This window comes from Megachile rotundata, chromosome 14, assembly GCF_050947335.1.
Source record: "Megachile rotundata isolate GNS110a chromosome 14, iyMegRotu1, whole genome shotgun sequence".
Classification (NCBI taxonomy): Eukaryota; Metazoa; Arthropoda; class Insecta; order Hymenoptera; family Megachilidae; genus Megachile; species Megachile rotundata.
The window spans coordinates 11,597,765-11,612,230 of NC_134996.1; the positions used below are offsets into that span (position 1 = coordinate 11,597,765).

A 14,466-nucleotide genomic window follows, 5' to 3' on the forward strand; every position below is an offset into this window, starting at 1 on the left:
TGGATATTGTGAAGTTGGAATTGTTTAAAATTGTGTAGTTATGTGTTGCCGAGGAAATTTTCAAGAAAAGTAGATTTTTTGTTAGTGTGCGTTAGCGTGCGTTAGTGTGAGTTAGCGTGTGTTAGCGTGCGTTAGCGTGAATTTTTCAAATTTGATAGAACTATGAACTAGCAATTATAAATCGAGTATTGAGGCATTTATTCACTGAATAACATCATCATAAATCAAGTTTCCCTTCTATAAAAAATTTAAAACCAAGAAGGCTCAAACTTTCTGTTATCACCACAAGTAAAACTTATCATTAAAAACTTGTAACAGTACTTAATTTACAGATCTAAAAATTAAATAATTTAATACTGATTTTGTGTCTCAAAAAATAATTAAAACTGCAAAGCAAATTCAGTTCAGTTTTAAAGAATAATTTCTAAAAATGAATTAAAGTGTTCAGGAAAGTGCATCAAGTGATACTAACATATCGGAATATCGCAATTGTGCAAGATTTAATCAACGCTCGTGTTTAGTGATAAGTGCACATACATGTATTCCACATAATTTCTATAAAATCGTTAAAATGTTAATTAGAGTTCATCGGACACTGATTGGACGCAACACTTAAACGATTGTGATGAATTATGTTAGGAAATTACTGAACAAAATAAGAAGGTGAGTTTTCACATCTGTACGCGATGCAATTATTCACTCGCTATCATACGTTTCGTAAATCATCAACCGAATTCTTAGAAAGTTACGAGAAACCTTGTTACTTTTAATGAAACTGACTGTGATAACATTAGATAACAGCTGTCCAATTTCTTGGAGGCAATTAATCGCGCGAGTTCAATGAATCGAATTTTTATGCCTCGATAAACGGGTTTGGGAAACATTCTCTTCGTTATCTATTATTTCCTGTTAACGTTTTGACGGCCAGTGTCAAGTTTTGTTGCTTTCGTGCTTTGTTTTTTCTACGTCTTTGTTTTATCGTTTATCATTTTTTTATTTGATGTTTTGTGTTTTATTTACAGAGGGAAATTTACAGATTTTATAATATTGGAATTTTGTGTTAAATAATATTTTATTAAATAATTTAGTAGAGTCTAGTAATTTATAAAGCATTGGGGTGGTACACTAAATAATTGACAAAGTATTGAGATGTTACATTAAATAATTTATAAAGTGTAAAACATCACAATTTTAATTTTAAATTAATTTAAAAATATTCTAAATCTCTGAGAACCTCTCATTTTTAATCTAAAACTCTTTATTTCACTTTCAAACCAGATCCTAAAAATTCTAAATAACCTAACCTAAACTCTAAAAATTCTAACCTAAATTCTAAAAAAAATTCCAACAAAAAATTCTAAAAAAATTCCAACAAAAAATTCTAAAAAATTCTAAAACACTTCAAACCTAAATTCCAAAAATCCGAATATAAATCCAAGAAACACACATCACAAAAATAAATGAACTCCGCAAAAACAAACATAGAATTTCCGCAAAATGGAGTCACGGTAATACGAAGAAGATAATGCGAGTATTTATATCTGTAACGAAAAAAAATAACGCAGAGAAGTTTATTTTTTCCCGTTCCACCGTCATGGGATATTTTCACATATACATTTTCACGTGGAGAAACACAGTCGTTTCCGATTCTTTTTTTGTTCGATATTTTTCGTTCGACGTGGCCCAACAGAGGAAAACAAAATGGAGGAGCCAGTGGGTGTTTCGCTTGAGCGTCGATTTTTCGAACCGAACGAATGAATCAGTTCTAGCTAAAACAGCATAGTCACTCGAGTTGCAACCGCGTTCTCGATCGAGAAAAAGAGGAGATTCTTTGGTGAGTCGGTAGAAACGGAATTGCATTGATCGAGACTAAACAAAAAGGTGTTGTCTTCGGGGAGTTGGTTTTTTATTCCTTGAAGAGGTTTCGTGTGGAATCTTACTTTCTGAGGAAAAGAAAATGTTGAAGTACTGATTTTTACTTTTGGAGGAGTTGAAAGCTTCTTCTGATTTTTGTGTTGCCTTTCAATTTTTACTTTTAACTGTTTTAAACTAAATTTGACCTAAAATTAATTATTGATTGATTATATAAATTGTTCAGAATTGATTGATTATAGAAATTGTTCAGTATTGATTGATTATAGAAATTGTTCAGTATTGATTGATTATATAAATTGTTCAGAATTGATTGATTATAGAAATTGTTCAATATTGATTGATTATATAAATTGTTCAGTATTGATTGATTATAGAAATTGTTCAATATTGATTGATTATATAAATTGTTTAGTATTGATTGATTATAGAAATTGTTCAGTATTGATTGATTATATAAATTGTTCAGTACTGATTGATTATAGAAATTGTTCAGTACTGATTGATTATAGAAATTGTTCAGTATTGATTGATTATAGAAATTGTTCAGTATTGATTGATTATATAAATTGTTCAATATTGATTGATTATATAAATTGTTCAATATTGATTGATTATATAAATTGTTCAGTATTGATTGATTATATAAATTGTTCAATATTAATTGATTAAATATTGATTGGTTCAGTATTGATTGATTATATAAATTGTTCAGTATTGATTGATTATATAAATTGTTCAATATTAATTGATTATATAAATTGTTCGATATGAATTGATTAAATAAATTGTCTAATTTTGTTCATTGTTATAAAATAATTCTCTGAACAACTTAGCTTCCAGGAAAAATTCTTATTCCCGCATTCTGTGTCGCCACGCTCGCGTAACGAGATAACGCAAAAAAATGTCATCAATTGAGATTCCCCGTGAAGCAGGAAGGAAAAATCGTTCTTATCCGTAGAAATTACTTTCTACGGAATGTCCAACAAATTCCTTTCCTCTGTCTTTTCTCTCTTAAATTGATAGAACGATAGAAATTTCTCGTCACGTTCGCGATCAATCTTGATCGTAGCCCGATTTTCGTCGGCCAAAAGTAATTTGCAAGCGCTCCAACGAATTTTTCCCCGCAACTTTTGTTGCGTTCCTAATAAAGACTGACGTGGAAATATTAATTCGATTACGTGGAACGACGGCGATTTCGGAGAAAGTCGAGCGAGATTTTTTTATGTTTACTGGAATTCTTTATGAATTTTTTTGTTTAAATCTTTCTAAGCTTTTTAGAAAGCGGAACTGCAGAGTAATTAATTTTGGGATACATTTATTTGAAATTAGATAAAAGTGGATTTTTAATTAGATGAAATTGAAAGACAAGATAAAAATTAAAAGTCAACTTTCAAATACTATACTTGATCAAATAACAAACATAATCAGACCACACACCTAAAAAAATATATTAAAAGATTCTTATTTAAAATATGACAACTCTTCATAGTACATGAAAATAACAATTTTCTAATTTGCAACAAAATGCACAATGGAAATGAAGATTTTGTTTAACGATGAATAAGAGTGTATCTGACCAAAACACATGTATAGTGATTGTTAGCAGGTAGACAATATCATTAATTTCCCATGAGTTCCATGTCGTTTTCCTCTCGATCGCGTGATGTCCGTCGCATTCAATATTAAATACCAGAACAGGGTGCGAGTCCGTACGCAATCGAGTGATTCGATGATCGATCGCAATTAAGCCGCGAACATGACACGTTGTTTCGTGGCCGATCCAGTGTAAACCGCAACTGTTAAAAGGCTGGAACGTTTCCCCATCGTCCTGTTTTATCGCGTGATACTTCCACCTGATTTTCAATCGACTTCTTCCTGTTTCGAGTTTATCAAGACTTTCGAGGGGTTCTTGAGACTTTTGATGAGGACAGTTTACGAATTCTTAATTTTCTGAATTGTAAATTTCACGAATTCGGAATTTCCTGAATTCTCAGTTTCCCGAATTCGGAATTTCCCGAATTCTCAATTTTCCGAATTCGGAATTTCCCGAATTCTCAATTTCCCGAATTCGGAATTTCCCGAATTCTCAGTTTCCCGAATTCGGAATTTCCCGAATTCTCAATTTTCCGAATTCGGAATTTCCCGAATTCTCCATTTTTCCGAATTCGGAATTTTCCGAATTCTCAATTTTCCGAATTCGGAATTTCCCGAATTCTCAATTTTTCCGAATTCTCAATTTCCCGAATTTCCAATTTCCCGAATTCCCAATTTCCCTAATTCTCAATTTCCCAAATTCTCCAAATCCCCGAATTCTCATTTCCCCAAATTCTCCAAATCCCGGAATTCTCATTTCCCCAAATTCCCCAAATCCCCGAATTCTCAATTTCCCAAATTCTCCAAATCCCCGAATTCTCAATTCCCCAAATTTCCCAAATCCCTAAATTCCCCAAATTCTCAAACAAACAAATTTGCAAATTCCCAAACGTGCGCAGCCCTCACACGCGACTCCCATCGCCCACAAAACGGCGATATAACACGCGGCAAGCTCCCGAAAAGTCCCACTAACATCAACGGTAAGAAACACGATATCAGATACGCAAAACAGAAGAGACTTGGCTCGCATATAAACTGGCGATCGTTAAATTTTCAAGAGCATCCGTTGTCTCTTTCATACACCTTGAAGTAGCTGTTGTCCCCGAACAAAAATGACGGAAGTTGTTTGGTCTTTCCGTGAAGTCTCTCGCTCGTTCACTCGGACAGGTCGCAACAATGCTTTTCTTTATTCCTTGATAATTCAATTCAGTCCCTAGAGACGAGGACGTTCGTTTATTCCGAGCAGTGTATTCACGATGGCGCCAACCTTCAAACTGCACACCATTACAAGGCAGAACCCCTCAACCTCTCTCGTTTCAATATTTTTTTTTTCTTCCTTTTCTACTCTCTCCCTTTCGTTTCAAAGAATAACCTGGATGTACACGAAGGAACGGCTCGACGCCTCTTCTCGCTGTCCATCCATTTATTACGAAACATAATTCCTGGGTGAAGTTTTCTCGAGTGCTGCTCCTAATAAGGGAGGCGGACGGGGGAATTGAGGAAAACGGAATTGGAAATATTGGTAATTGGGAGTGTTGGAACTTGGGAATTTGGGGAGTTTGGGGAATTTGAGAAATTTGGGGATTTGGGTAATTTGGGAATTTGGGTAATTTGGGAATTTGGGAATTTGGGGATTTGGGAATTCGGGAATTTGGAAATTTGGGGAGTTAGGAATTTGAGGAGTTGGGAATTTGGGGATTTGGGTAATTTGGGGATTTGGGTAATTTAAGAATTTGGGAATTTGGGAATTTGGGGATTTGGGAATTTGGGAATTTGGGAATTTGGGGAGTTAGGAATTTGGGGAGTTGGGAATTTGGGGATTTGGGTAATTTGGGGATTTGGGTAATTTAAGAATTTGGGAATTTGGGAATTTGGGGAGTTAGGAATTTGGGGAGTTGGGAATTTGGGAATTTGGGAATTTGGGGAGTTAGGAATTTGGGAATTTGGGAATTTGGGGAGTTAGGAATTTGGGGAGTTGGGAATTTGGGAATTTGGGAATTTGGGAATTTGGGGAATTAGGAATTTGGGAATTTGGGGAATTTGGAAGTTTGGGAATTTGTGGAATTTGGGAATTTGGGAATTTGAGAATTTGGGAATATGTGAATTTGGGAATTTGGAAATTGGAAAATTTGGAAATTGGAAAATTTGGAAATTGGAAAATTTGGAAATTGGAAAATTGGAAAATTGGAAAATTGGAAAATTGGAAAATTTGGAAATTTAAAAATTTGTGAAATTCAAACCCCAGAAAATTCTCACCTCCCAGCCTCCTCAACTCAACCTAATCCAAAAATGTCACAACCCCAAAATCTAATCAACCCCAACTAAAAACTTCGTAAAGCTCAAAAATCTAAATATTTGACCATCTCACAATTGAAAAAGTTTAAAAGCAAAGAAATTGAAGAATTTATAAGTTTCCAACTAGAAAGTGTTTTTATCGTAATCCATAGTCTGTGTCTTCTTTTCATTTGAGACCTTTTGTCTTCGGTTCAATATGGAAGGCGTTTCCTCTTCCTCTTCCTTTTTTACCACTATCGTATCATAATAACAAACGTGTCTGGACTATCGGTCCGGTTTCTTTTATACCCGTCCGTTCCCAGAACTTTGATCACAGAAGCTGTCCGTTATGTTTGAGGACCACGAAACCAAACTAGGGAGTTCCTTTTTTGCCAAGGGAGGTCCATTTGATAGGGTCTGATGGATCTTCAAGGACACCTTCGAGTTTAAACACTGCCATTTTGTTCTTCTATGAAGTCTCTTAAATTTCATCCTCACATTATTTTTATTTTCAAATATATCAAATATATTTTCAATTTGTTATTCATGTTTAATTTATTTAATTTATTAGTTTATCAATGTACACATCTTTAATCTGACACACTTTAATTTCTTTTGTTAGTCTATTAATACATTTTTATTAATATATTTTTAAGTGGGTAGGTTTGTTTAAACCTATAGTATTTCTAATTTATTTTATTCAAACTTGTAATGTTTTTAAATTATTTTGTTTAAACTTGTAATATTTTTAATTTATTTTATATGAACTTATAACATTTTCATTTTGTATTGTTCAATCTTATGTTCTTAATTTATTTGTTTTGAACTTGTAACTTTCTACAGTTACATATTTTTATTTTATTTTATATGAACTTATAACATTTTTATTTTGTATTGTTCAATCTTGTGTTCTTAATTTATTTGTTTTGAACTTGTAACTTTCTACAGTTACATATTTTTAATTTATTTTATATGAACTCATAACATTTTTATTTTGTATTGTTCAATCTTATGTTCTTAATTTATTTGTTTTGAACTTGTAACTTTCATTTATTTCTACCAATGCTTTCACTTTATGACCCGCAATATCTTTAATTGCCACATTGAAACATATTTTCAATTTCTCGTCCCGATGTTATCTCAAAGGAGTATTTCCTTTCGTTCCAATCAATTTCTTGCCGCGAAAATATTGTATTTCACGGGTAATTTCTGTTGTAACATTTCACGGCAATTTGTATTGTATAGCTCTTTTTTTCACCGGAGGTGTGAAACGCCAGTAATAAATTATCACGCCGTTAAGTCATTTACGACATGGCGATAATTCTTTGGCTTGGCTCGTATTAGTACGCCACGGTCACGTACGAGGAACGATTTTACGCTTTTATTGCACCCGAAAATCCCCGTGGTTGCCACGAAAGTTACGCTCATTCGATACACTTTTTATCCGTCAACAAAAATATTGATTCTTCTCCATTTATCATTCTGTCGCTTTCACCCACTTCAAATATTTAGATGTTACATATGTTCTCTGCATATGTGCAAATATTCTATTTAATACATAAGGTTATTTTTTATATGTGGACCTTATTATATACTTCTCTGTATGCTTCATATTTGTCTTGATAAAATTTTACATGTATGATTAAATACACACATGATTTTATATATGTGGTACATATGTGTATGTATACACATGTGTATCTCTGTATGTGTCATATTTGCTTGACAAAATTTTTACATATGTGATTAAATACATACATGATTTCATATATGTGATACATATGTGTATGTATACACATGTGTACTTATTCACATATGTATCTCATATATAAAATCATGAATGTATGTAATCATATATGTAAAAATTTTATCAAGACAAATATGGAACATACAGAGAAGTACATATGTGTATGTATACACATGTGTATATGTACATATGTGTACATGTATATGTATATACACACATGTGTATGTGTATGTATACGATGTATTATTAATACAAGTATGATTTCATAGAAAAAAAGTAATTATCTTCAAGGACAATTAATTGCAGAAATAAAATAATGTCTAAAAAATTGTTTAAAAATATGTACTATATGTAACTGCATATGTGAAAGTCTATATTCTATCTTTATACTTATTCTTCATCAAAAATAAAATGATCAAAAAAGCTTAATAATGGTGCATAAGAACTGAACGTTTTTAAAAATGTTAATGGACGAAGCAACCTACGTACGGTAATTTTATGCACATGTTCACTAATCAATATCACTTTCTGATCACTTAGTTACGTTTTCCGTATTTGTCACTGAAACCACGTGTAGAACACTGAAATTCTTATTCTTAGTACCAGTAGACGTAGAACCGAGTATAGTTACACAAATACCTTATTTAGAACTAGATTAGAAAGTAGTATAGAATAGAAGCTTAATTATACTTATTTAGAGAAAATACGATTGAATTAATCTCTTAATCTCGAGTTGATTTATAGATCACGTACTATGACTTTTTTAAGGTGAATGAAACTTTGGGGTTGTTGGAGTGATTCGAGATGGAGGTTATTTAAGGTTATGTTTGTTAAATTTTATTATTTTGTATAATTTTATAAACTCCATTGTAGTATACTTACAATAATTGTATAACTTGTATTATTATAACTAAAATATAAAATATTATTATAAGATTTAATGTATATAACATGAACACTGTCTACATTCTATCTTAAAGTCACATTACAAAAGCACTTATTTAATTTTGATTAAGTCTTCAAAATTTTTTGAAACAACCTTCCACATCTTCAGGAAGTATTCACCTATAAAATGCAGCATTTTAACATTCCTATCATTAGTCACTCAATAAAGTTTCTCAAAGTTTCATTCAAATGGGTGAGTATTCCCCAAACCAGCCGCCATCTTGAAACAAAGAAAAGCGAAACAAACTTCTCAAAAAGTGAAAGTACCAAAAAATACCTCCACCATAAATTTACCAAATTACAAAGAAAAATACTTGAAAAAGCATTCGAAGTTTCAACACCCAAGAACTTTCCATCGCGACCCGAAAAATCGATCCCCATTGAAGTGCTCTTAAAGTCCCGTTCACAACGTATTATCCCCCGTCAGAGGTCGATCGATCTGCGATCGAAGGTGAAACACGAGGAACCGTGTGTGCGTTTGTGCGATGCTTCGTCGTGCGTGGGCAGACCACAAGGATCGACCGGAAACAGGATCGCAATAATGCTGCCGCCGATTCTAAACAACATTAACAGCGATATACTGACGCTGTACACGAATCCTGCAAGCGGCAGGAGCGTAGCTACTCGCCCGGCGAGGGGCCGTTACGCGGAAATCGGCGTCAAAAGGTAAATTTTTCGCGACTGACTATTTTTAACCCTTTCTGCTATCAGCCATGTACATACACGCATTTCAATCATTCTTTTTTACTTTTTTTTTAAGAACTTTGCAATGAATTGCGTAGCTGACGATAAATATTTGATTGCTTTATTGCTGGATTGTGTGCTTTATATTATATTTAAAGCAGTTATGTTTAGGCTCGAGTTACAGTTTGTTAGTACTTTGTTAGTGCTGAATATTATATTTAAAGCAGTTATATTTAGGGTTGAATTACAGTTTGTTAGCACTTTGTTAATACTTTGTTAATACTTTGTTAGTACTTTGTTAGTACTTTGTTAGTACTTTGTTAATACCTTGTTAGTACCTTGTTAGTACTTTCTTGGTACTTTCTTCGTACTTTTTTAACACTTTATCGGTACTTATTGATACAACGAAAGGGTTGAAAAGACTTCACCAGCGAAAAACCACAATTCTCGATTGCTTCAAGTGTCATAAATCAATTGGTATAATCTGTAGTGCATATATTTAGAGCACCCAAAAAACTACTTAAACTTCATGCATGATGTACATACAAAAAAATATTAAATTTTATTTTATCCACAGTAGATTGAACGCTATTTTTGAATAAGCTTGTAGTGCATTATAGAATAAAAACATTCTACGAAACGAATTCTATAATCTTACTGATACTTCTTATAAAAATTATCGATAATTTACAATGTTTCACAACTGTATTGCATGATTAGATGTAATCTCGTTATCGTATAATATCAGTGCAATAAAAAAATGAGTGGACACTCAATCGTGGTATCAAACAGAACTAAATATGCAAAGAAAATAATAATTACCATCTGTTCATTATACGAGTTCACAACTCTCGAACGAATTAGCACACCGTATAAGTTTATGAAAGAGAAAGAGTCTTCCTGTTAATTGTTATGACCCATTCTCAAGCAATTTACATTCGCTCAGCGTGATGCTCTCACGATGGACGCGTTGTTAAGAACGCGGTGTAATTGCAGCCACGAAACCGCGTATTTAATTATTAATCGATGCACTCGGATCGTGTTCGTTGCAGTTGCCATTACATGCACCTGCGTTTATTGATCCCGCCGCGAGCCACCATGGATTCTCATGGTGAACATGCGATTCGACAGCTTCGGGATTTGGCAAATACACAATTTTTAGATATACGAGCTTAGTGGTCTGGAAATTTAGATTGAAAAAGAGAGCTGAAAATTTGGAAATTTGGAAACTTAAAGATTTGGAAACTAGAAAATTTTGAAACATAGAAGTGAAATATGAAAATGCAGTAATTTAAAAGTTTGAGAATTTAAAAATTTCGATATCTAAAAATTAAAAACTAAAAAATTTGGAAACTAGAGAATTTTGAAATATAAAAGTGAAATACAAAAATACAATAATTAAAAAATCTGAGAATTTGAAAATTTCGATATCTAGAAATTTGAAAACTAGACAATTTTGAAATATAAAAGTGGAATACAGAAATATAGTAATTTAGAAGTTTGAGAATCTAAAAATTTAGAAACCTAAAAATTTAACAACTAGGAAATTTTAAAATATAAAAGTGAAATACAGAAATGCAATAATTAAAAAATTTGAGAATTTGAAAATTTCGATATCTAGAAATTTGAAAACTAGAAAATTTTGAAATATAAAAATGAAATACAAAAATATAGTAATTTAGAAGTTTGAGAATCTAAAAATTTCGATATCTAAAAATTTATAAACCTAAAAATTTGACAACTAGGAAATTTCGAAACATAAAAGTGAAATACAGAAATACAATAAATTAGAAAATTAACAATCTAAAAATTCTTTTATACACTTATCCTTAAAAGTAATCAATTATTATCTACTCTTCACAATTCTATTCAGAAGTCCACAATACACCTAGAATTACTTTGCTAAAAGTTCCTCGAACCCTTTAATTGATTTTAGCAACCCTTGTTACTTTGATGCCTCGCCCCACTTACTTCTTTCACGTATAAAAGTTCTACACTTCCGGCTATCCGAAGCTCCAAAGCTTTCAGCGATGGTGTCAATTGATTTTCTAGGAAATTGAAAGCCATACGTTTGATTGCACGATGTTGAATGTGATACAGAGACATTTTAATCTAACTCTGTTATCTTTCATTTGTGAATCAATAAATACAAACGAACCGAAAGCTTTTTGTATCTGAAAGAACTAAAATGTTCCACCATTTTATTTTGATCGACCTCCATCTTGTCAATTCTATTAATTTTATTTTCTGTATTAATTCTTTATTTTTTAATTATTTATATGATAATTTTGGGACAGAAATGTTTGTTAACAAGTTTGTAGAATAAATTGACAAGTTCATTAATTTTATTGTCTATACTAATTCTTTATTTTCTAATTATTTATACAGTAATGTTTGGAGAAAAATATTTGTTAACAAGTTTGTACAATAAATTGACAAGTTCATTAATTTTATTGTCTACACTATTTCTTTATTTTCTAATTATTTATACAATAATTTTGGTAAAAAAAATATTTGTTAACAAGTTTGTATAATAAATTGGCAAGTTCATTAATTTTATTGTCTATACTAATTCTTTATTTTCTAATTATTTATAGAATAATTTTGGTAAAAAAAATATTTGTTAACAAGTTTGTATAATAAATTGACAAATCCCTTAATTTTATTGCCTATACTAATTCTTTATTTTCTAATTATTTATACAATAATTTTGAAAAGGAATATTTGTTAACAAGTCCATATAATAAATTGACAAGTTCATACAATAAATTAACAGATTCATAAAATATTTATTATATTTTAATATTTTTAGTAAAATGAAATTTTCTTTAAAAAAGAACTACTTTGAAGTTAAATATTTATTATGAAATAGAAATAGTAAAATAATAAATTATAATAGTAAAAAATGTAAAGAGAGCTAATTTCCTTTATAGAAGATATCTCATTTCCCTGCTACAGTCTTAAACGGAAATCCCATTTGTTTGAAAATCGATCGATCGTGAATCATTGCTTGTCACCGCAGGAAAATCGATTTTAATCAGCGGTTAATATGAAATATGATAGCAAAGTGGCCGACCACACGAAGCCCTTCGGTTTATTCTTATGTAAGCCTCTTAGTGGTAATCCGCTTGAGGGCCCCCGCGAATAGACCCCGGACGAGATTCATTTATTTCTTTTTTTTTTTCCTTTCTTTTTATTTTTTTTATTTTTTCCTCTCTTTTTCGTGGAGACTAGCCGGAGGATCTGACCCTCGTCGATCCCAATTATAGGGGGATGCTCGTGGCTGCTTTCGGGAAAATAAAATTCTACGAACTTACCCGGGAATCTTATTTTCGACTTTTCTGGATTTAAAACATCTCTTCACTATTTTAACAATAAAATTTCTTTATTCTTCTATTGTTAATATTTTTCATTTATTGAGGAGTTTTCAAGATTTTATCTGGTCACAATTTTTACTCTGACTTCAAACTTAATATATTAATACTTTTTATTTATTCAAGATTTTTCAAGATTTTATCTGTTGACAATTTTTACTCTGACTTCAAACTTAATATATTAATATTTTTTATTTATTCAAGATTTTTCAAGATTTTATTTGTTCACAATTTTTACTCTGACTTCAAACATAATATATTAATATTTTTTATTTATTCAAGATTTTATTTGTTCAAAATTTTTACTCTCACTTCAAACTTAATATATTAAAATATCTTTGCAAAATTTAAAATATAAATTTATTATTTGTATACTTTATTGAGCTTGTATAATTTACTGAGCTACAATACTGATTATACTAAAAATATTTACATAGTGTAAGATATCAAACAGAATATACAACTCACTAAAAAAAATTGACCAATTAATGCATCATTTCATCTGCAATTTTTATTTCATTTTTAATTTTTTAATTTTGAGTCCTATACACTAGTATGATTGTAAAAGGAATTTTGAGAATTAAGGAATGTGACGTTGGCGTCAGAGTGCGTTAAAATGGCGGCAGAGTAGCACCGTTCACTTAACACGAAAAGGGTCGTAAGTGGAACGATCTTTTGAGCAATTCGAGATGTCGTTGACGGGGCTGTTTTTCGCGCGACTTTTTTCCTTTGATTGTCAAGCGAACACGCGCGATTGCTTTGATTGTCAAGCGAATGAATTAAGCCACCCCTCGGTCTTTCCCTTCGGATTGGCTGCCTTTCGAGGCTTCATGCGAAATTTCTTTCATGCGTTATATAATAAGCAACAATAATAATTTAAGAGGAAGCAACCCCGAAATTTCGAGTACATGAATTATGTAGATAAAAGAGAAAATGAAACTTTCGAGAGGAAGTAAATAAAAGAAAATTAAGATAAATGAAACGAAAGGGAAATAAATGAAATATACGTAGAAAATTTTGATATATAAAAATTTAGTAATATAGAAATTTTAGGGGTTGGAGCTTTGGAAGTGTAGAAATTTAGGGGGTTGAAAATTTGAAAATTTGGAAACTGGAAAATTTTGAAATATAAAAGTGAAATATAGAAATATAGTAATACAGAAATTTCAGGGGTTGGAAACTTGGAAGTGTAGAAATTTAGGGGGTTGAAAATTTGAAAATTTAAAAACTTAAAAATTTGGAAACTGGAAAATTTTGAAATATAAAAGTGAAATATAGAAATATAGTAATATAAAATTTCAGGGGTTGGAACTTTGGAAGTGTAGAAATTTAGGGGATTGAAAATTTGCAAATTTAAAAACTTAAAAATTTGGAAACTGGAAAATTTTGAAATATAGAAATATAGTAATTCAGAAATTTGAGAATTTAAAAAATCCATATCTAAATATTTAGAAACCTATAAATTTGAAAACTAGAAAATGTTGAAATATAAAAATACAATAATTAAAAAATTTCGATATCTAAAAATGTAGAGCTTAAAAGTTTGAGACCTACTTAAACATAATATGTCAACAAAGGATGAAACCGAGTAGATAAGTGAATATTCATGACAAAAATGATGCGATCTAATCATAAACTCGTTCCACATAGAAAATACACAAGATGTAAGCCCATGAATAATTAGCACACAAATCATACCGTTTTATCGTGACAGAGCTCGTGCCAAGTTATCTTCTCACCCACGCTGGAAAAATGACGCTAACATCCGCGATGCACGCTTCCAGCCGATTAGAATAACAAAGTAGAGAACCGAGCGATTTTAATGCACTCTGGGGATCGACGATTTATCGTGTTCCCAACGAAAATCGCGTTAACAATAAACAATGATCGTCGAATCATAGGGGATTAACGCCACTTACAACCCCATCGAAATCACAGGGGTCGTATGCACTCGAACACGTGAGTGCACGTGTG

At 31.3% G+C, this 14,466-nt stretch overlaps 1 protein-coding gene across 13 annotated transcripts in view; it reads left to right on the forward strand.

Annotated features, from left to right (window-relative positions):
* spri (Src homology 2 domain-containing protein sprint) overlaps positions 1–14,466 on the forward strand; it is a 225,163-nt gene that overhangs the window by 159,645 nt on the left and 51,052 nt on the right. For 2 of the 13 annotated variants that reach the window (XM_012294200.2, XM_012294235.2), the window contains one exon: positions 8,862–9,100. The exons of 10 other annotated variants lie outside the window; for them this stretch is intronic. In XM_012294200.2, the coding sequence (XP_012149590.1) occupies positions 8,976–9,100 (125 nt within the window). In that variant the 5' untranslated portion in view covers positions 8,862–8,975. Of the gene's footprint in view, positions 1–390; positions 664–8,861; positions 9,101–14,466 lie in introns of those variants that run through there. One more of the 13 variants, XM_012294223.2, reaches the window with a different exon arrangement.